The 21,199-nt window shown below is 61.8% G+C and overlaps 1 protein-coding gene across 2 annotated transcripts; it reads left to right on the top strand.

The window, feature by feature from the left end:
- Nucleotides 1-902: 902 nt before the first annotated feature.
- Nucleotides 903-18,817, top strand: SCARF2 (scavenger receptor class F member 2). 2 transcript variants are annotated; one of them, XM_061370456.1, is made up of 12 exons: nt 1,167-1,230; nt 6,121-6,179; nt 7,180-7,222; nt 7,816-7,917; nt 8,200-8,719; nt 9,024-9,242; nt 9,624-9,752; nt 11,452-11,555; nt 11,637-11,754; nt 13,540-13,661; nt 16,438-16,590; nt 16,904-18,817. In XM_061370456.1, the coding sequence occupies exons 5-12, from the start codon at nt 8,238-8,240 to the stop codon at nt 18,106-18,108; spliced, it is 2,532 nt and encodes an 843-aa protein (XP_061226440.1). In that variant the 5' UTR covers nt 1,167-1,230; nt 6,121-6,179; nt 7,180-7,222; nt 7,816-7,917; nt 8,200-8,237; the 3' UTR covers nt 18,109-18,817. The 2 variants fall into 2 exon arrangements, with proteins under 2 accessions (XP_061226439.1, XP_061226440.1); XM_061370455.1 differs by lacking the exon at nt 7,180-7,222 and having other exon boundaries at nt 903-1,230.
- Nucleotides 18,818-21,199: the final 2,382 nt, after the last annotated feature.

The raw sequence follows: 21,199 nt of genomic DNA, 5'->3' as shown, positions 1-21,199 counted from the left end.
TAGCTCTGAAGCTCTTCTGTCCCTGTTCAGGGTCAAGGTACCTTGGTTCCACTATTGTGGGTACCACTTGGCTTCCACAGGTCCCTGTGTGGTTCCCAGCAGGCTGAGCCCAGCACTGCCAGATGCATGGAGATGCCAGATACCAGGAGATGGACCCTGGGACAGCCAGGCACATAGAAACAGAATCCCAGCCTTGTTTGGGTTGGAAGGGACCTCAAAGCTCCTCCAGCTCCAACCCCTGCCATGGGCAGGGACCCCTTCCACTGGAGCAGCTTGCTCCAAGCCCCTGTGTCCAACCTGGCCTTGAACACTGCCAGGGATGGGGCAGCCACAGCTTCTCTGGGCACCCTGTGCCAGCGCCTCAGCACCCTCACAGGGAAGAGCTTCTGCCTAAGAGCTCAGCTCAGTCTCCCCTCGGGCAGGTTCAAGCCATTCCCCTTGGCCTGTCCCTACAGGCCCTTGTCCCAAGCCCCTCTCCAGCTTTCCTGCAGCCCCTTCAGGCACTGGAGCTGCTCTAAGGTCTCCCCGGAGCCCAGCTGGGGCTCCACATTCCAGGGCAGACGGGCCCTGTGGTTGTCGGCTACCTAAGGCGGCCCAGCCCCAGGGCTGTCGGAACCCCGGCTCGGCTGGATCCCGGCGCTGCTGCACCCCTGGGTGCCATCCCCACGCCGGAGTCACGGGATCCCCAGGAGCCCCCGGAGCCCCGGGCTGAGCTGGGGGCCAGGACCCGCACCCTTCCCTCGGGGATCCCCCCGCGCATTCCTCGGCGCTGCCCACCCGGGGACCCCCGGGCCCGTCGGGGCGGCTCTGCCCGCGGTGGGGGCGCGGCCCCCGGAGCCTGGCCCGGCGTCACGGGAACCAATGCGGGAACCGCTGCTGCCGGGGGGGGGGGGGGGGGGGGGGGGCGGGGGGCGGCGGCGGCGGAGCGCTCACACTGCGGCTTCCGCCCGCCGAGCAGCGGCCAGGGCAGGGCGGGCGCCGGGCACGGTGGAGCCGGGGCGGGCGGCGGGGAGAAGCGCGGGGGGGAAGCGCCCTGTATGGGATGGGCCGGGTCAGGCCGGGCCCCGCCGCTCCGACGGTGATGGCGGCCCGCGGGCTGCGACCGCCCCGCCGCGCCCGAGCCGGAGCCGCGGAGCTGCCGCTGGTGCTGGTGCTGGTGCTGGGGGTGCTGAGCCCCGGAGCCGCGCAGGAGCTGAGCCCCCGCGGCAGGAACGTCTGCAGGGCCGGAGGGTAGGAGCGGCGGGACCGGACGGGACGGGACCCAGCGAGCGGCGGGGCCGGGGCGCGGGGTGCGGCGGGATGGGGAGGGGGGGACACGGGACACACACACACACACACACACACACACACACGGACCCGGGGCTGGGCGCCTGCTAGGGTGAAATCCAGCTTGTGAGGAGTTGAGACGGGGGGAGCCGGGAAGGGGCGAGGAGCTCGGCCCGCGCGGGGCCGGGGATGGGGGTCCGGTCCTGGCCGCCGGGAGAGCTGCGGGGAGCCGGTTCTGGGCACACCGGGCCGGTCCTGCACGCCTTTGGGGCAGCCCTGCTGCGCGGAGCCGGTTCTGAGTGCTCCGGGGCCGGTCCTGCACTTCGCGGCGGCCGGGAGTGCTGTGGAGACCCGGTCCTGCAGCCCCCGGGGCCGATCCTGCTGTGGGGACCTTTTCTTGGGTGCCTCCGGTGATCATCGAGGCGTGCTGTGGGGATCAATCCTGCACCCCTGGGGCCGGTTCTGCTGTGGTGCCTCCGGGCATCGGGTTGCACTGGGGGGGGGGGTGGGGGGGGCGGTCCTGTACCCCCCGCAGGCAGTCCCATGGCCGAGCAGGATGCAGGATGCTTTGGGTACGCTGGTGGAGCTGCCCAGGGCTGCTCGAGATGGTGGACTTGGCAGCTCCAGCACCCTCGGGTTTGGTTTCAACAAGCGAGTGCTGGCACTACCCCCCGGGGTCACATCCTGCCTGCCTGATCGGGGCGGTGACAGAGCCCTGGGGGTGCCACCTCCTTGTCCCCACTGAGCTCTGCCTCTACCACAGGTCACTGCAGAGCATCGCCTCGGGCCAAGCTTCTCTGCAGCACAGGGGCTTGGTGCTGGCCCCAGTCAAGGGGGGAGAGTGCCCACAGCCACTGCCTCCTGGCTGGGAGAGCTCCAGCCCCTGCCCTTGCTGGGGGGCCCAGGCCATAAATGCACCTTTACATCTCGCCTGTGAGGTCAGATGAGTCCACAAGGAAAACATGTGCTGAGAGCGAGAGGGGCCGCATAATGGCTCCATTCAGCAGGGCCGCAGGGGCTGGTGCCCCCTCCTCAAGTTACAGCCTGAGTTTCCTAAGGAGGCATTTCAGGAGCCAGAGCGGTGGCTGCTGTGGATGTGGGATGTGGAAGTGGTTCCTCCTCGCTGCCCATCATCTGTCCCAGTAAAACTGCCACCATGTCCGGGGATGGCAGCAGGAATGTGAAACAGTGTCCCCCCTACCCTGTCCTGTTCCCAGCATCCAGCCCCACGTGCTGAGGATGCCGTGTCTGAGTGCTTCCCTTTGCACCATTCCTGCTGGAGGGATGCTGCACCCAGCGCTGGGGGCCTTGGACACTGGGCATTCGCCAGCAAGCGGGCAGGATGCAGGGAGTGATGTCCATCCTCCATGGGGCCTGGAGGCAGCCTGGGTGCCAGACAAGGTGGGGAGGGGACAGCCCCTGAGATGTCCTCCTTGGCATGGAGGATGCCCCATGTGTCACCATCAAAACCCACCTTAGTGCCTCCAAGAACTGGGGTGCTGTGGGTCCTTCCCTGGCCCTGGGGCTTTGGGACAGGTCCCAGTGTCCCCCACCCAAGTTGGGTGAAGCTGCTGGTTGGATCTGTGGTTGTGAGATCTCCATCCCTTGAGGATGCCAGTCATGAGTTTGGGGGGGGCTTGAGAGGAGGATTCTGCTTCAGCTCCTTCTGTGACCTCCTGGCTAGTGAGCAACAATCTGAGGAGCTATGTGGGGCAGAAAAGGGATGTGTGGGGGCAATCTGGTGTTAGAGTTTTCTTTCCTAATGTTGAAGTTCTTTTATAACCAAGTTACAAGCTGGGGTGCTACTCTCCGATGCTGGTGTTTGGGGTGCAGGTGGTGCCTGGGCACTGCCTTGTCCCCATCCTGTTCTCACCAACGCTTTCTTTTGCTGAGCGTTGCTTTTGAGCTTTTGCTTCTTTCCTTTCTCTGCCTGAAGAGTTTCCACGATCCTGCTCCAGGGAATCTCTGCCTTGCACCTCGGCGTTGGGGTTGGGCTGCGGACCTGGAGCTGGCGTCATCCAGGGGGGATGCTGCTGGCTGGGACCCCGTGGTCCCTGTGTGCCACAGGGGGGGGAGCTGGGTGGCACCAAGTGATGGGTGATAGGGAGAAAGAAGGAGCTCAGTGCCAGGGTGATCCTTGGGAGAAGCAGTGGGGTGGGGAGGACTCAGGATGGCCACAGGGTGAGGAGGGGACAGCAGTGCTGTGGGCTGTGGGGACACGCTGTGTGCTCACCAGCTGAGAGCAGGAGGTCTCACATGGGACCATCTGACATGGACCACAGCAGTGGTCCCCAGGGTCTCTCTTCTGCTCTGGGGATGTGAGCCCAATCCTCACTGTTTTAGGGGGGCTGTCTCGAGCTGTGCCTCCGGCCTGAGGAGCCCCCTCCATAGCTGTGGGTGAAGGGGAGGTGCTTCAGGGAGCAGTTCATCACAAGAAAATCATTTTGCCTCCATAGAAGCCCCCAGAGCACCCATGGAGGTGCCCACGCGCTGGGCATGGAGCGATTGTCCTTGCAGGTCAAGGCCCCAGCTGTCCCCACATCCCTGCTCCTTCCTTCCGCATCAGCAGAGCTCCCACATCCTGGACAGCTTTTCTTTCTTCTTTTCCCAGTGTTTGAAGTGCTTTGGAGAAGAGGGAATAGAAGGTGGATTTGCACCCAGCATATCTGCAGTGGCAGGTCCCTGTGGGGCGCGAGCATCCTTTTAAACAGATCTCCCAGTTGCCCCAGTTCCAGTGGTCATGGGATGCATGGAGCAAGCCCTCTTTGCAGGAGCTGAGACCACAAGATGTGCTTTAGATCCATGTCCCATGGGTCATGCTGCAGCCAGCACCACCCCTACCCGGGGCTGGCTGTGCTCAGGGACCAGTCCGCGTGCCACACTGGGAGCACCAGTGACCCCATGCTGCGTCCCAGCTGCCTCTGCTCGCAATGGGAGCGAGTTTATTTGCCATCAAAATCACTGAGAGAGGAGATGAGGGTTGAGCAGAGGGGTGCTGGATGCCAGCAGCAGGCATGGGGAAGCAGGGATTAGCTGTCAGCCACAAGGTAAACACAATCCCAGTGCTGCGGGTGGGCTGGTGGTGGTCACAGTGCTGTCCACCTCCTCCAGCTCATGGCCAGGGAGGGGTTTCTCCCTCCTGCCACTGTTTCAGCAGCTCCCCACCATCAACCGCGGGGCTTTCATCACAGGTGATGCGTTTTGGTGCCTCCCTTGTAATGCCCGTTTTGGCAGCCCTTTGAGGGAGGAGGTTTCCCAGGCAGAAGGGTTTCCCCTTGCAAACCTGCTGTGGTTTCATCGAAAAACCACCAAATGCTGCATTCCCAGAGGGGGGAGCAATAAAAGCAGGCCCAGGTGGGACAGTGGCTGCTTTGAGAGGGTCAGGACACCACGGACCCTTCCTGCTGCACCCCAGCACAGCGGGCGCTTAGGGGAGGGCAGCCTGAAGCCTCATGCAGAGAAGAACCTTGTCTGCAGCCCACCCGGTCTCTGGGGGGGCGGTTTGGTGGTTGAACCCCCTTTGCCATTAACACCCTGCATCCCCTTGCGTGCTTGCCCAGGGCAGAGCCCCCTCACTTGAGCCCCGCGGTCCCCACATGGGGGGTTTCTCCGGCTGCCATCGCAGCATCTTGCAGGCGCTTCGGCAGCTGAAGGATGGAGCTATTTTGGGCTCCGTCTGCGAGGCATTCTTTCCAGGCCTTGAATCATTTTTGTGGTTCTTTTCTGCCTCTTGTCCAACTTTTCCGCATCCGCTGTGAGCAGGGGACGCGCTGCTCCTGGCGGGGCCGGGCGGGCGCTGGGACCTGCCTCCAGTGCCCCCAGTACCGGTGCTGGGCTGGGGGCTGCTGGCAGCTCCCTCCCCGGCCCCAGGACAAGGCTGTCTGGCAGGCAGACACGGTCCTGTGACTGCGCTGGGTTTGAGCGGATACTTCCTCACTGTCTCCTCCTCTTCTGCATTTGTTACTTATAAAGAGGAAAAGGGGGAAAAAAAAGAGAAAGAGCAGAACGCATTCCAGGCTGCTCTGCAGAGTGAGCGGCCCTGCATTGACTGCAGCACCCACTCGGGGCCTTTGGAGCTCTCAGCATCGGTCCTGGGGCTGGCCGGGACCAGGCAGTTTGGTACCACCAGGGAGGAGCAGGGTCCATGCAGGAATGAGCGGGTCCCCCCAGGGATGAGGGGGTTTCCTGCAGTGTCCTGAAACAGGGAGCGTGTTCCCCACACCTGGGTTGCAGCGTTGGGAGCCCCCAGCCTTTCACTTGGGGGGTCATTGAATAAGTGTCATGAGGTGTCCCCGGGTGTCCCATCCCAGTAAGGACCTGAGCATCTCTGGCTGAGCCTCTGAGGGGCTCTGAGACCCCATCCTGGTGCTGGCCAGGGTCGGCTCCCTGGGGATGGTGGCACTCCTGGGCACTCAAGGGCTCAGGGATACATCCCAGGCACATGCAGTTGGCATCACACAGCTTCTATGTGGGGGATATCCCCCAGGAGCTGCGCTCGACATGTTCTTTTCCCAGCTTTTAGGGGTTTGGGGGGATTTCTTTTGTCAATACCAGTTCCAAACACACCGTTTCCTTGTTTCACCACTCCTGGCTCAAAGAGGAAGTGGTCCTGGCCTCACTCCTGGCTGAACCCAGTGCCCATGGAGCCCCCAGCAGCTCTGCATGGTTGAGGAGCAGCCAGCAGCGTTCCTTGTCCCGTGGGAGGCAAGGGAAGCAGCCTCCAAGCAGGCTTCGACTGTCCGGGAGTGAGACCTCTCACCATCATGGCACCGGTGTTCTCCATGGAGTTTTGGGAAAGACCAGGGCTTTCTGAGGGTCATAACCGGTCATGGTGCTTTTTCTTGCCCTCTGTAGCTCCGCGGTGCTCATGTGCTGCCCAGGATGGAGGCAACAAGGAAGCGAGTGTGTAATAGGTAAGCACTGGTGTCTTCCTGTGTCGGACACTGCTCATCTGCCCATCCTTTCATAAGCCCTCCTGGCCTCACTGCCGTTATCAGGGGCCACCCTGATGTGCCCCACAGTGGGGACCTCCTGTCCCAGGGACCCCTGCCTGCAGCCAGGCTCCCTGGGGATGCTGGGGCCTGTCCTGCCTCCCTGTGGTACTTGAAGCCAGCAGCGTGTGGATGGAACGGGTGCTCAGCCCCAGTGCTGGGGTGCTGGGGTATCCCCTGAACCCACAGTGACACCCTGGGGTGCCCCAGGCACCAGACGGCTCCTCCACATGGAGCATCCCCCCCGCTCCCAGGCTGGTGGGTTTCTGGGGGTGCTGCTCTGGGACCCAAGGGTCAGCCAGGGCTCCCTGGGTGAAGCGTGGGGACAGGGGAGGTGCAACTGCAGGGATGGGACCCAGAGACTCCCCACAGCAGCGTGAGGAGCCAAGGCAGAGCTGCTGGGACCAGGCACGTGTCCATGGTGGCCCCAGTGGGGAGAGGCTGCTGGGGCAGCCCCAGCCTGGGCCACACCAGGCGATACAGTTCTTGCAGGGGCACGGATGCTGAGCATGAGGCCCTGGAGCTCTGATCCTCTGCGCTGATCCACAGGCACGGGGCTGTTCCCGGTTCCTGAGCTATCCCCACAGCCTCTGCTGGCCACAGGAATCCCCTTGCCCCAGGAGAGAGAGACGGAGGAGCTCAGTGCAGCAGCCTGGGGCACCAGCAGTGTGCAGCCAGCAGCCAGGACACATAACCAACTAACCCACCGTGCATGAGCCCGTGTAACCGCTCGCTGCATGCGTTGGATGCCTGCGCACCAGGAACAGGGCATGGTCCATTCGGCGTGAGGGAGAACAGGGTCTGCCAGGACACTGGGGGGAGGATGGTCCCACCAGCAAGCTTTCCCCATCTCCTTGCCCCCCCCAACCTGCTCTAACCCTTAGACTCACTGCTCCTAACCTGTGTAATCTGTCTATTTTAGGGGGTTCTATAGTATCCATCACCGTAGGTCTAACAGCTCCCAGGTAAGGTGAATGGGATGGGTGGTCTGCTCTCCCGTGTGGCTCCTATGGTGGCTCATCTAGGGCCGTGCAGGACCTGCCTGTGCCAGCTTGCGCCATGATGCTGCCTGTCCCCATCCTGCTCCTGCCCAGCACAGGGACCCCTCACAGCAGAGGGGCTGGTGGCCCAGCAGGAGAGGCAGTGGTGGGGTGGCAGTGACACCACTGTGTCTGTAATGAGTGGAGGGGATAGGGGACTGCCTGTGATCCCCCCAACCCATGTTCCTGTTCTCCGGTGCCCACAGGCAGTCCCAGCACAGGGTTGCTTCTGCTGGTGACAGGGAGCTGAGCGGCTGCTGGGTGCAGACACGCACAGGGATGGATGGGGCTGGGTGGCAGGAGGCTGGTGCGGGGATGGAGCTGAACGGGGTGGCAGGAGGCCGGTGGCCTTTTGTTGGCCAGGGTCCCATCCAGCCTGACCGGCTGCTTGCCAGGACGGTCACTGTGCCACAGCACCTGGAATGCCACCACGCACTCCATGGGGCCGGGGTGTGTTTGGGAACAGGGATGGGTCCAGCAGCATCGTGCTGCCTCCTGATGCCTGTCCATCCATCCAGCTGTGTGCGAGGGGAACTTCACCTGCAAGGAGAATGAGGTGTGCGTCCGGCCCAGCGAGTGCCGCTGCCGCCATGGCTACTTTGGCGCCAACTGCGACACCAGTGAGTACCAGCATGGCAGGAGGTGTCCTCGGTGGGGTTTGCTGGGGGTTAGCTCATCCCGGGGTGACTTCCCAGAGGTGGATGCTCTGCTCCGGCTTTGTGGCCAGGGCATCATCCCTTTGGAGGGGTCTGCTCTGAGACCCAGCGCACCAGAGAAGGGGGGGTCGCTGCACTGGAGGAGGGGAGTCACTGTGCTTGAGCATCCCTTTGGGAGCAGGGGTCTCCCCTGGAGGCGGGGTTGTTTCCCGCAGGCAGTGCCAGGGCTGATGGCTCTGCCCGCAGAGTGTCCCCGGCAGTTCTGGGGTCCCGACTGCAAGGAGATGTGCAGCTGCCACCCCAACGGGCAGTGCGAGGACGTGACGGGGCAGTGCACCTGCAACGCCAACCGCTGGGGTCCCAAGTGCGAGAACATCTGCCTCTGCAAGCACGGCAAGTGTGACCAGAAGACAGGCAAGTGCACCTGCGAGCCCAACTGGTGGGGACCGCAGTGCTCCAGCTCCTGCTACTGCAGCCACAACTCCCAGTGCGACCAGCAGACGGGGAACTGCCTGTGCCAGCCCGGCTGGTGGGGCCGCGGCTGCAACAACCAGTGCTCCTGCAACAACTCCCCCTGCGAGCAGTTCACGGGGCGCTGCCAGTGCCGGGAGCGGACGTTCGGGCCCCGCTGCGACCGCTACTGCCAGTGCTACAAGGGCAAGTGCAACCAGGTGGATGGGACGTGCACGTGTGAGCCGGGATACCGCGGGAAGTACTGCCGGGAGCCGTGCCCTGCGGGGTTCTACGGGCAGGGATGCAGGAGGCGGTGAGTGCCTGGTGCCCCTGGGCTCAGTGGGAGGTGGTGGCAGGAGGAGAGAGGGATGCTGTGCAGGCTGGTGGGCTCCCCCTCGCAGTCATAGTCATGCTAGGCTGTGAGTTCGGGACACGCCGGGGAGGGGAAGGAGGTATTTCGCACTGATACTTCTGAATGCAATTCCAGAGAACGAGATAGTAAGGGTAGATTATTACTACTTGGAGCCATATTTTCTGTTCTCTGTTATCAAATCCCCCTCTTTGCTGAAGTAAGGGAGGGAAGGGAGATGTTGAACAAAGGGAAGTTGCCATTGCAGGTGCGGGCAGTGCAAGAGCCTGCAGCCGTGCACCGTGGCGGACGGGCGCTGCCTGACCTGCGAGGCGGGCTGGAACGGCACCAAGTGCGACCAGCCCTGCTCGCCCGGCTTCTATGGAGAGGGCTGTGAGAAGCTCTGTCCCCCCTGCAAGGATGGTCACACCTGCAACCACATCAACGGCAAGTGCTCCCACTGCAACCCCGGCTGGATTGGAGACCGGTGAGTGCTGCAGCTGGGACTGGGCAGGTGATGCCCAGCATCCCTCCTGCTCCCTGCCTGGCTTTCTGCAGCCAGAAGGGGAGGGTAGGGATGGGCTGAGCCCACTGGCACAGCCATGACACTGAAGGGAGCCTGTGAGACCCCTGCCTATGCCCCTATGCAGTGCTGGGTGCTTGTGGCAGGGCTCAGCTCTCAAGCTGAGATGCATTCCCACAGGCTGTTGTGCCTAGGATTAGTTCCAGGGCTTTGAAGCACCCAAACAGGGGTGATAACACACAGCCCATCTCCCTGCCTGCAGGCAGGAGGGTTGGGGGGATGGATGCCAGCATTCCCCAGGATCCATGGGTGCTCCATCGCCTGCCCTCATCCCTCCCATTTCAGGTGTGAAACGAAGTGCCGGAATGGGACATACGGGGAGAACTGCGCCTTTGTCTGCAGTGACTGCGTCAATGGCCAGTGCCACTTCGAGACAGGCCGCTGCCTCTGCCACCCCGGCTCCCATGGCACCTAGTAAGTGAGCCACAGTGGGTGTGCTTGGGGTGCACTCCAGGGCTCCTGGGTCTTCCTCACCCCTGGGAAGAGCCCCCCAGCCCTATTCCTGCCTAAGGAGGTTCCCAGGCAAGAGGTTTCCTGTGGTGGAAGCACTCGTGGGCAATAATAGAGATGAATTTTGGAAGGGGGCGAAAGGACGCGCTCGCGGAGCCCTTAGCAAGAGAGGGATTTTGCTGTAGGAAATGTCTATCTGGCAAAAACAAACGCTGTCGACAAAACAGTGGTTTCTTGGGGGATTTTAAGTCCAGGGTGGAATTTCTAGCCGAAAAGAAAGAGAAAACCACATCCCAGAATAGCAAAAAGCCTCACACACATGGCATCCACAGGGTGCTCCTGCTGCAAGCTACAGCTCTGGTCAGAGTCTTCCTCATCCCTGGGAAGAGCCCCCCAGCCCTCCTCCTGCCCAAGAAGGGGGCACAGGGACATTGGATATCCTGCTTGCATTCCCTGGTGGTTTTGTGCAGTGTGGGACTGTGTGGAAAGGCAGAAAAGCATTTCCTTCTGCCTGGGGCATGCAGACAGCTCCCACAGTGCCGGTGTTGCTCGGATTTTCCCATCATTAATTGCAGGGGCGATGGCAGAAGAGGGATTCGGAGCTGGCGTCCTGCCCATGCCAGTGTTTCACTGAGGACATATGAACAAGGAGTATTTGGGTTTTGGGTGCGGTTTGGGGACTTCACCAACCCCTCCTGCTGCTAAAAGAGCTGGATGGGCAGTGGCAGCAGCTCAGGCCAGGGCATCGTGTCCACCTTTGTCAGCAGGGGGGGAAGGAGCTGGGTGCTGGTGCTGCTCTCAGCGGAGTGCCAGACAGCAGCACATGGATTAGACTTCTGAGATCCCAGCACAGCACCAGGAATGTGGGGACCAGGATGCTCGGGATGCAGCCACAGCCCCAGCAGCATCCCCAGCAGCACTGTATCTGTGGGCTGAGCTGTGCTGTATGGGTGCACTCCAGGCTCACCCTGCGACTATGTGCAAACTCATGCATTTGTCAGTGTATAATTTTGCTAGAAAGGGATGATTTCTGGAAGGAAGGCACAACGATGTCCTCCCTGTGGAGGGGGTTCTCTCAGCTCTGCACTGGGAGGATGTGCGGCGTGCAGAGAGTTGTGTATCTCCTCCACATCATTCCCAGAGGTGTCAGGACCAGAGGTGACAGGAAAGCAAACTCCTGCCCTGCGCTCTCCCAGAGAGCCCCATAGCCGTGGGGAAATGCAGGTCCGGGTGGTGGGATGAGCAGTTTTGCCAAGGAGTGGTCCCTGCTCCCAGCTGCCGGAGCAGCCACGGGCTCGGTGTGCACCCAGCCGGCACCCAGCGCCTGGCAGGCACGAGGCTGGGCTTTGGGAGCTGTTGGAGGATGAAATGGGCTGAGCCACCCCCAGGCACGGTGCCGAGGGCCGGGACATTCCCAGGGGAGCGGGTTTGGGCCAGGGCCCGCTGGCTCCTTGCGGCTGCAGCCGCTCCGGCCAGGACGCTGCTGGTGGTGAACAGCTGCCGGAGGGGTCAGTGCCACCAGCATCCCTGAAGCCACTGCACCGTGTAGCCAAGGCCCTCAGTGCCATGGGTTAGTGGTGGCCTTGGCAGTGCTGGGAGCAGTTGGACAGGGTGATCCTAAAGGTCTTTTCCAGCCTGGCTCATGATCACTGTTTCCTCCCAGCTGTAACCTCACGTGCCCGCCCGGCCGCTATGGAGCCAACTGCGCTGAAGCCTGCAGGTGCCACGATGATGCCTGCAACCCGCTGACGGGCGCCTGCCACATGGGTGAGAGCCGGGATGGGCACAGAATGGGCACTGGGGGTGCCTGGGGCTGGATGGGGCTGAGGCACCTGCTCTGTCTTGCAGAGGCCAACCAGCGGATGGGGGTGATCGGTGCAGGAGCGCTTCTGGCACTGCTGCTCATCCTCCTGCTCTCCCTGCTCTGCTGCTGCTGCATCTGCCGCAAGAAGGACGAAGCCTGTGGGTGAGTACCAGGGCCAGGCGGGCTCCGGGCGGGCTTTGACACAAAGCCTGAGCAGGAAAGGGGATGGCTGGGGACATCGGTGACCAGTGCATGGCTGGGACCAGGATGGGGATGCAGGGACCGCACTGAGACAGCGGTGCTGCGGGGAAACTGAGGCAGAGCAGCACCGTGTGTCCTGCACATCCCAGGGGTATGAGCAGGTCCTGCTGCATCCTCAGGGCAGCACCCAAGCAGCAGGTGATGGAGGGACTCAGGGTGAGTGAGCCTCTGCCCTGACTGTTTCGCTCTCATGGGCCACCACTTCATAGAGACCTACTAGGTACTCTCCATCATCTGGGAGGATGGAGCTCATCTGCAAAAGGAACCCTAAAACACAGTGAGGGCATCAAGATGTGACCAAGACCCCCAGGAACAACCCCCTGGGCTATGGCATGAGTCCTGGAGGGGGGTGCAGCACTGCCAGGCTGGGATGCTGATGCTGGCAGCATGCTGGCAGTGCCGGGTGACATCCCCATTACAGGGGGAAAGGTTTGTGCTGCTCAGCACGGGCCAGGATGTGGCAGTTCCTCTGGCCATGGTGAATCCCTTCTCTCATGCTGGCAGCTGCTGCTCTGGGATTTTCCCGTTGCAGCCATGCCAGCTCAGCCCTGTCCTGCACATCTGGCTCAGAAGGGCTGCAGGCAATTACCCACAGAGAAAAGCACCGGCACAATGTCCTGTGGTGAAGTGTTGGACAGGGAGAGGGGACATGAGTTCCCTCTCTCACATGGTGCCTGGACCTCTGCAGTGTCCCCCAAAATCCAGGTCACCCCCAGTGCCACCCCCACGGCACTGCCTTGTGGAGCATCCCAAGTGATGGGCACAGTGATGGGCACAACTGCCTGAAAACGCTTCAGCATCCCAAGTGATGGGCACAGTGATGCACACAACTGCCTGAAAACACTTCAACATCCCAAGTGATGGGCACAGTGATGGGCACAAGTGCCTGAAAATGCTTCAACATCCCAAGTGATGGGCACAGTAATGGGCACAACTGCCTGAGAACGCTTCAACATCCCAAGTGATGGGCACAGTGATGGGCACAAGTGCCTGAAAATGCTTCAACATCCCAAGTGATGGGCACAGTGATGGGCACAACTGCCTGAAAACGCTTCAACATCCCAAGTGATGGGCACAACTGCCTGAAAACGCTTCAACATCCCAAGTGATGGGCACAGTGATGGGCACAACTGCCTGAAAATGCTTCAGCATCCCAAGTGATGGGCACAGTGATGGGCACAACTGCCTGAAAATGCTTCAACATCCCAAGTGATGGGCACAGTGATGGGCACAAGTGCCTGAAAACACTTCAGCATCCCAAGTGATGGGCACAGTGATGCACACAACTGCCTGAAAATGCTTCAGCATCCCAAGTGATGGGCACAGTGATGGGCACAACTGCCTGAAAACGCCTCAAAACCAAAGAGCAAATAAAGAGAAGCCACTTGTTTGTTCTGGGGTCTTGGCTGGGCATTCCCGGTGCTTTGGGATGCCAATAGCCATGGCCGGCTCTGGCCTTGCCACCACCCCCTGGCGCTGCTCTGCATCCCGGTGTGGTGTGAGCCGGTCCCACGCCGGCAGCACTCCCAGCAGGTCCCTGACCCCCCTTTCACCTGCCCCAATATTTCCCCCTAACGCCCTTTGTCTCTGCAGGCCCCTGACTCTCTCCATCACCCCATGAATGCTGTACCCACCACAGGGTGGCTGCTGGTGCCTCTCTGATGGGGCTCTCACCTTCTCTTGCAGCTCTGGCCAGGACCCAGCAGCAGCCAAGAAGCCACCGAGACGCCTGTGCGGGCGGTTCAGCCGCATCGGCATGAAGCTCCCGCGCATCCCCCTGCGCCGCCAGAAGCTGCCCAAGGTCGTGGGTAAGGTGCTGCCATCTGGGGACGGGGCACAGAGCCACAGCCCTCACAGGACATAGCAGGACTCACAGCCCCCAGTGAGCACAGCACAGCGGGGACGGGGACACACAGGTCCCCAGCTCCATCAAAGGGCTTGGTGTGAGCGCATGGCTCACGGGTGCTGAGCCCTTTCTGCAGCTTCTGGATGTCAATGCTATCATTTTGCTTTGCAAGGGTGGCTGCCTCCTGAACTGAGCTCTGCTGAGCTGCTCTGGGGGGATTTGAGGTTCCCCAGGTAGGGGAATGTCCCTGTTGCACCAGGGAATTGCCTCGTTTGGCCTTTTGGTCCTGACCTAACCCTGCCCGAACTTTGTGTGGAGCCTGAGCATCCCAGCTGGGGCATGCAGCAGGGGTGAGGATGGAGGGCAGGGACGTTGGGTGAGCTCGCCCCACTGCCTGGGCACAAACTGCACTTGCAGGAGATGCTCACATGTGGCAAAGGGCCTGACCTAGAGCTGGGGGACAGCGTCCCCTGCACCAGACCCTCCCTGTGCTCATCCCAGCGTGAGGAGCTGGGGATGCACTGCCCCCAAGGGGACCCCATTGAATAAACCAGGGGATGCTGCGCTGCCGTGGGGCTCAGCCTCCCTTCCCTGGGTGTGCAGTGACATTCAGACATCCCACTGGACAGGGGCTCAGCATGATACCAAGTCCCCCATTCAGGGTGGGACATGGCCCCATCCCAGCACACGGTTCCTGAGCTTCATCACAGCCTCCTTGCCGTGTGGGGCACAGCAAAGCCCTGCCATGGAGCAGGGTGTGTCGGGGCCGGAGAAACATTCCTAGTGCAAGGATAACAGAGGCGGTGTTTGTGGAAGGGGCCGGGCAGGGCTTGGGAAGGACAGAGGGTGCCTGTGTGCGGCAAGGGCAGGGGGAGCTCAAGGGGGGCTGCCTGCACCTTCCCTGCGTCAGCCCAGAGGCAGCTGGAGCCCATCCAGCTCCTCTGTGTAAACAGGACGGCAGCAGGCCCGGGAAGGGGTGAGGACAGTGCCAGAGGGATGCTCGGGATAGCCTCGTGTCCTGGCAGGGCTGTGGCTATTCCCAGAGCCTGGTGGGGAGGCCGGGGGCTGTTAGGAAAAGGGAACAGGCTTTGGTCAGGGCTTGCCTTGTGTTCATCACGTCAGCCCGTGCTGGAGCCAGTGGGGTTTGGCAGCTCTAGTGCATGGTGCAGCAACACCTCCAGCCCCTGCTGGCTCTGGGGACCCCCTGGGCAAGGGGGAGCTGCTGCGTGCCTGGAGCAGCTCCATCCCGGTGGTGCCGGTGACCGCGGTGCCACATCAGCACACAGCTCCACCTGCAAGCCACAGGGGCCACAACACAGTAGCCTGCTGCCATGTTGGTCCTGCACCAGCAGGAAGGTCCAGGGATGCTGGAATGCCCCATCCCAAAGGCCAGACTAGAGCTGGAGATGCTCAGGACCCTGTGGGGATGTCATGGGTAAACCGGTGCTGCCTGAAGCTGTGGATGCCCAGCAGATGGTTGCTCTGGATCCACTCATGTCCTTGCAGAGCTGCTGCCCCAGCCCTGTGTTTGCTGACACTGGGTGGGTTTCCCCTCTGGGCTCAAACATGATCACGGTCAATAACAGTGAGCACAAGCCTGTGAGCATGGTAGAACCTTCCCAGGTGGGATACCATGTCTTCCTGAAGCTCATCAGTAGCCCCAGGTGTCCCCTTGGAAAGCTTCTTCCCAGCCTTGGCATCAGCTTGGGATCTGCAGCATCTCCCTGGGGATCGCACCGAGCTGGCAGCCAGCAGGCCCACAGCGTGAGCTGACCCTAGTGGCTGCACTGCCAAGGCAGGGCTGAGGTTGGCACCTTCATGCTGTGGCCCTGGGAGATTCTGGGGAGCAGTGGCAGGAGGGGACTGGTGAGAAGCATCCATGTTTCTCCCAGCCCATCAGCCAGGGGCATATATCAGCCAGGGGAGGTAAATCCCAAGGGACCACGCAGGAGCCTCCAGCCCCCTCTGGGTGTGCTGCACATCCTCTTTGTATCTTCTAGCCATATCCTGGGTCTCATTGAGGTCCCAGAGGCGCCTTGTGGACCGCTCATCACGCCTCCTCTCAGGAAGCGTCTCCCTTCATCTACTTCCAGCCAGCTGCTTTTAATTTTCCCTTTTTGGTTTGTTTTAAAGGAAAGCCATACTGGAACTGCCACCTCCCCTCTGCAGCCGTTTGCTCTTGAAATATCGCTGTATTGGGGTTTTCTTTCCTTTCTGCAAGAAGCCAAACTGGGCAGGGGCAGGTGGGCATCGCTGCCCTCGTTTTAACGCAGTCCTAATAAAGAATCAATGTGCTGGGAGAGGAGGACATCCCAATGACACTGAGAGTTATTTTATTGTAAAGCAGGGATGTGCAAGAATCCCTCAGGCCAGGCAGGAAATTGCAGCGTGCCTTAGGTGTTGGGATGTGTGGGCAGAGGTGACAAATACCTGGGGGTAATTGTCAACACCAAAGGGGCCCAGAGCTGACCACAGGATTTGAGGTGCGGCCTCACCAGTGCCCAGTGAAGGGGGCCAATCACTGCCCTGGCCCTGCTGCCGCACTGGTGCTGGTACAGGCCACGATGCTGGGGGCTTCTTGGTTACCAGAGCATCTGGAGGTGCCTAAGTCTTGAAGTGGGTCGGGCCCCTCCACCGAGCTGGGTGCTGCCATGGCCCTGTGGTTCTCTGCCCACCCTGCTGGCTGGGCTGGGGTGTCCGGCAGTCCTGGCACTGACAGCAGTTCTTTGCCCTTGCAGTTGCCCACCATGACCTGGAGAACACCCTGAACTGCAGCTTCATTGAGCCGCCCTCTGTGGTGGAGCAGCCTTCCCCGTCCTGGTCATCCCGCGGTTCCTTCTCCTCCTTCGACACCACGGATGAGGGGCCGGTGTACTGCGTCCCCCACGAAGGTGAGCAGGGAACAGTGCTTCCCCAGGGCTCCTCGGGGCCATCTCCTGCTCAGTGGAGAGACATCACCCTTGGGGGGTGGGGACTATTACCCTGGCTCCCCATCCCCTGAGAAGGGATGCAGGTGACAATGTTCCCCCCATTTGGTTTCACAGCTCCCTCCTTTGGGGTTGCTTTAAGGCCTTCTTGTGACTGGGAGGAGGGAGCTGGGGACAACACCGGGGTGTGGGACGCCGAGGGGGATGCTGTCCCATCGTGCTGCAGGAGCATCTCAGACCTCCCCCTCCTGACGCCCCCCGTGCTCTCTTCCTGCAGAGAGCGTGGGTGACAGCAGGGACCGGGGGACACCTGCCAGCCCCGGGGACAAGCTGGCGGCCCCGGCCGGCGGGGAGGAAGCGGGGGAATACACCTTCCTGAAGGAGACGGGCTCGGTGCGAGCCTTCCCGGCTGACAGCAGCGAAACGCCCCTGCTCAAGTCCTCAGACAGCGAGCGCTCGTCCTGTGGCTCGGGCTCGGCCGGTGCCGCGCTCTATGCCCGGGTTGCCCGTCTCTCCAAGCAGTCCAAGGAGGAGGAGGATGGCACCGCAGAGCCACGCAGCCCCGGGAAGCCACCGTCCCCAGAACGGGCCAAGCCCCGTCCCCCAGACCCAGCCACAAAGCCCAAGGTCTCCTGGATCCACGGCAGGTACAGCTCCAGCCAGTCCAACTCGCTGCCGGTGTGCAGCCGGTCCCCAGAGCGAGCAGCTGCCCGCTCCGACAGCCCCGAGCACGGACAGGGCTTGGCCAAGAGGAAGAGGAGCCCGAGCGAGACATCGGCCGGCGTGCAGGGCAGGGTAGAGGAGAGGGGCAGCGCGCGGGGCAAGGAGAAAGCACAGAAGCAACCGAAGGAGCCCGGTGTCCCTGAGGGCAAAGCCAGCCTGCCCGGGGAGCCCCAGTCGCCCTCCAAGCCCAAGCAGAGGAGCAAAGCCAGCTCGGAGCCCACAGAGAGCATCAATGGGGCGGTGCAGAACGCCTTCCGGAAGATGGGCGCCTTCCAGGCAGAGAGGAGGGCTGGGGACACCAGGGATGCTCCGCGCAGCCCCGGCGCTGGCAAACCCCGCTCCGAGCCCCTCCATCCCCAGCTGGCCTCCGAGCTGGCTGCCCAGCTGAAGGAAAAGACTCAGAGCCTCAACAAGGGGGACGGAGGCGCCCGGGCCAACGGAGTGGGAGTGCAGCGGGAGAAGCCCACTCCCCCGCAGAAAGCCAAGCGCTCGGCGGCCGCCGGCGGCCAGAAGACCAGCAAGCCCCTGCTGCCCGCTTCTCCCCCCCTGCAGAAACTGATCCCCGGGGCGGCCGAGCCGGTGGCCGGGGAGCACAAGTGGGTGGAGAAGCTGAGCACCGGCAGCAGCCAGGACCCGGCTCCCTCCGGCGAGCAGGCGGCCAAGAAAACCCCCATCAAAAAGCCCCCCAGGAAGAAGAGCCGAGAAGCCAGCCTGGAGCCTCCCAGAGCCGCCGCCGCGCCCGCTCAGGCCGTGCAGTGACGGGGAGCTGGGCACCAGCCCCTGCCAGCCGGCCCCGTGCCGGAGGAAGGACATTTGCCAGCACGGCCGGTGGGCATGGGCGCCTGCGCAGGGCAGGGGGCACAGGAGCAGTCCTGAGCCTCCAATTCCCCTTCTCTCCATCTCTCTCACCCCCCTCTCTCCTTTAGTCTCCCCTGCTCCAGGACCTGGTCCTCCCCATCCATGCCCCGCTGCCTGCTCCCTGACAGGACCGCAGGGAGTTGGCCTGGCCACCAGCCCCGGGGGGGTCCATGCTTGGCATCCCCCCCCCCCCTTTTTGTAGCAGTATTATTGATCGCATAAGCAGCGCTTGTACCCACAGTGTATTCTGCAGTAACGGAGCCGCTCGCTTCCCACACCCCATGCTTGGGGTGCAGCAGGGTGCGGGGTCCCCGCGCCCATCACCGGCACCGAGCCCCTGCCCCGGCACCCTGGGCTGCAGGCACGGCTCCATTGCTGGTGCTGCCGCAGCCGTGCCATGCCCGGCATGGGGTCGAGCTGGTTTCGACCGATGCTACCCTCCCCTCCAGCCCTGGGGTTGCTTCTGGCCTGGAGGAGGGCCCTGGTTATGGCCAGTGCTGATGTCCTTTGGGCTCTCCCTCCCCCCCAGCGGCGTTGGAGGTACCGTTCGGTACGACAGAGCCCGGCATCTCTGCAGAGCGCTTCCCAATAAAAGTGTATTTCTTCCATAGCCAGGTGCTGTCTCTCTGTGCTCCAGCTGCCCCCAGGGCAGGGATGTGCTGGGCAGCACCCAGCCTCACTGGGGTGCTCAGCCTGGTCCTGAGCCAGATGCAGTGGGAGATGCATGGACTGGCAGCAGGTACAGGCAGGGGCTGCAAAGATCAGCCCTAGGGCAGGATGAGGAGCCCCTCATCCCGCATATCCAGCATCCTCAATGTGTGCCAGCTCCGTGGCCATGCTGGTTGTCCTCCTCCAGCCCCTCCAGTTTCTTTATATCCCTCTTGACCTGGGAGGCCCACACTGGACCCTACTGTGTGGAGCATCAGCAGCTTCCTTCAGGTGGCTGCCCATGACCTTCCCAGCGTCTCCCACTGCCAGCTTTGCCTTCCTCTGGAGAAGGGCAGCAACAAGCCAATGTCACCCTGAGGTCCACCATAGCCTCCAGGTATCTCCAGCAGGGTCCTTCCAGCTCAGGTGGGTCAGATGCTTCTTCATGCGCTTCCACAGGCCATGAGGGACGTTGCCATCGCAAGGGATGAGGCATTGCCACTCCTCAGTATCACCAGGAGCTGGTTTGTCCACATAGTGTGGTTGTGATTCTCCTTTCCAAGCATCCTACTGGGGCCTGCAGGATGCACTGTACTCATCTCTGACTGGCAGCACCCCAGGTAGACACTGCTGAAGGGACTTTCCTGAGGGTTCCACAAGCTAGCAGAGGCTGACAAACAGAACAGCTTCCTCTGCAGCTGAGCCCCACAGCACTTCCATTTGCTTTTCTAAGCTGCTTTGCTCTGCTCTCCTGGAGGTGCAGGAATCACTGACCTCGAAGGAAAAAGCAGCAGAACCCAACCACAGGAGGAGGTCATAATGTGGAGCAAATCCAGGGCTTCTGCTCCCCTGGGATGGAGCAGGAGCCACCTTCCCTGACAGACAGGTCACGCCTTTGGTGACAGCGTGATGGCTTCACTGAAGGCACTGCATGTGACCAGGGCAGAGCAGTGGCTGAGGCTGGCAGATGATGCTGTGATGCTGTCCCACAGCTACCAGCCCTCCTCTCCACCAGCACCTCATGCAGGGGAGCAGAGGAGCACATGAGCACTCGTGGCCAATCTTCACCAGCACTGCGACACCGATCTGCTTCCCATTGCCTCCCGCTTTTCCAACCTGAAGAAGGAACCATTGGGTTGGACAAGAGCACGTTTGCTTTGGCTTGGCCCGCAAGCAGCGATAAAAGGGAGCCCGATGCCAATGATCCAGATTCTATTTCAGGCCCTACCAAAAATAAACTCCGAAGAGGAGCTCCAATGGGAATGAAACATGGGCAGGACAGCAGGCTCCCAACACTGTATTGGGGATGTGTCTCCCATCAGTGCCAGGGGGATCTCATACTGGAGGGGGTATTGTGAGGCGCTTAGGGAGCTCCATCAGCTCCACCATCACCACACCAGTCAGGGCTATGGGGATATAAGTATATATTCAACTGATATTTCACATGGTGTCTTCAAGTGGGTGTGTTATACATGAGGAAATGGCCCTTTTCTTCTTTGCCCCAAAAGTGGATGGAATGGTCCCTGGTTGCCTTCCCTAGGAGAGCGGACTCCAGGTATGGCCAGTCTGGAAGCACTGGAATGTCCCCTGGACATATGGGTGAGTCCCAGCCTGGTTTGGGTTGGAAGGAACCTTAAAGATCATCCAGCCTCAACCCCTGCCACAGGCAGGGACCCCTTCCACTGGAGCAGGATGCTCCAAGCCCCTGTGTCCAACCTGGCCTTGAGCACTGCCAGGGATGGGGCAGCCACAGCTTCTCTGGGCACCCTGTGCCAGCGCCTCAGCACCCTCACAGGGAAGAGCTTCTGCCTAAGAGCTCAGCTCAGTCTCCCCTCGGGCAGGTTCAAGCCATTCCCCTTGGCCTGTCCCTACAGGCCCTTGTCCCAAGCCCCTCTCCAGGTTTCCTGCAGCCCCTTTAGGCACTGGAGCTGCTCTAAGGTCTCCCCTTCAGGAGCCTTCTCTTCTCCAGGCTGCCCCAGCCCAGCTCTCTCAGCCTGGCTCCAGAGCAGAGCTGCTCCAGCCCTCGCAGCATCCCCATGGCCTCCTCTGCACTCGCTCCAACAGCTCCACGTCCCTCTTGTGCTGCTGCCCCAGAGCTGGATCAGGGCTGCAGGGGGGGTCTCCCCAGAGCACAGCAGAGGGGCAGGATCCCCTCCCTGAGCTGCTGCTCACGCTCTGGGGGTGCAGCCCAGCACACGGGGGGTTCTGGGGCTCAAGCGCTCACTGAAGCCAGGTCATGGGGAGCTTCTCCTCACCCAACACCCCAAAGTCCTTCTCCTCAGAGCTGCCTGATTCAGAGCACCAGTCAAGCCCTTGCCCTAATGAAGTGCACAGAGCAAAGGGG

Source organism: Neopsephotus bourkii, unplaced genomic scaffold (genome assembly GCF_033783945.1).
Source record: "Neopsephotus bourkii isolate Nb327-2 ecotype Australia unplaced genomic scaffold, CSIRO-AGI_Nbou_v1 NB_1542, whole genome shotgun sequence".
In the NCBI taxonomy this organism is placed as follows: domain Eukaryota; kingdom Metazoa; phylum Chordata; class Aves; order Psittaciformes; family Psittacidae; genus Neopsephotus; species Neopsephotus bourkii.
The sequence above is the reverse complement of the archived record's forward strand: the minus strand, read 5'-3'. Positions and strand labels throughout refer to the sequence as shown.

Bases quoted from the DNA above. Each gene is read 5' to 3' on its own strand.
- SCARF2 (XM_061370455.1), top strand. From the start codon at position 1,043: ATGGGCCGGGTCAGGCCGGGCCCCGCCGCTCCGACGGTGATGGCGGCC. The intron at 6,180-7,815 runs GTAAGCACTGGT...CCATCCATCCAG, and splicing joins AGGAAGCGAGTGTGTAATAG to CTGTGTGCGAGGGGAACTTC. The intron at 8,720-9,023 runs GTGAGTGCCTGG...TTGCCATTGCAG, and splicing joins GGGCAGGGATGCAGGAGGCG to GTGCGGGCAGTGCAAGAGCC.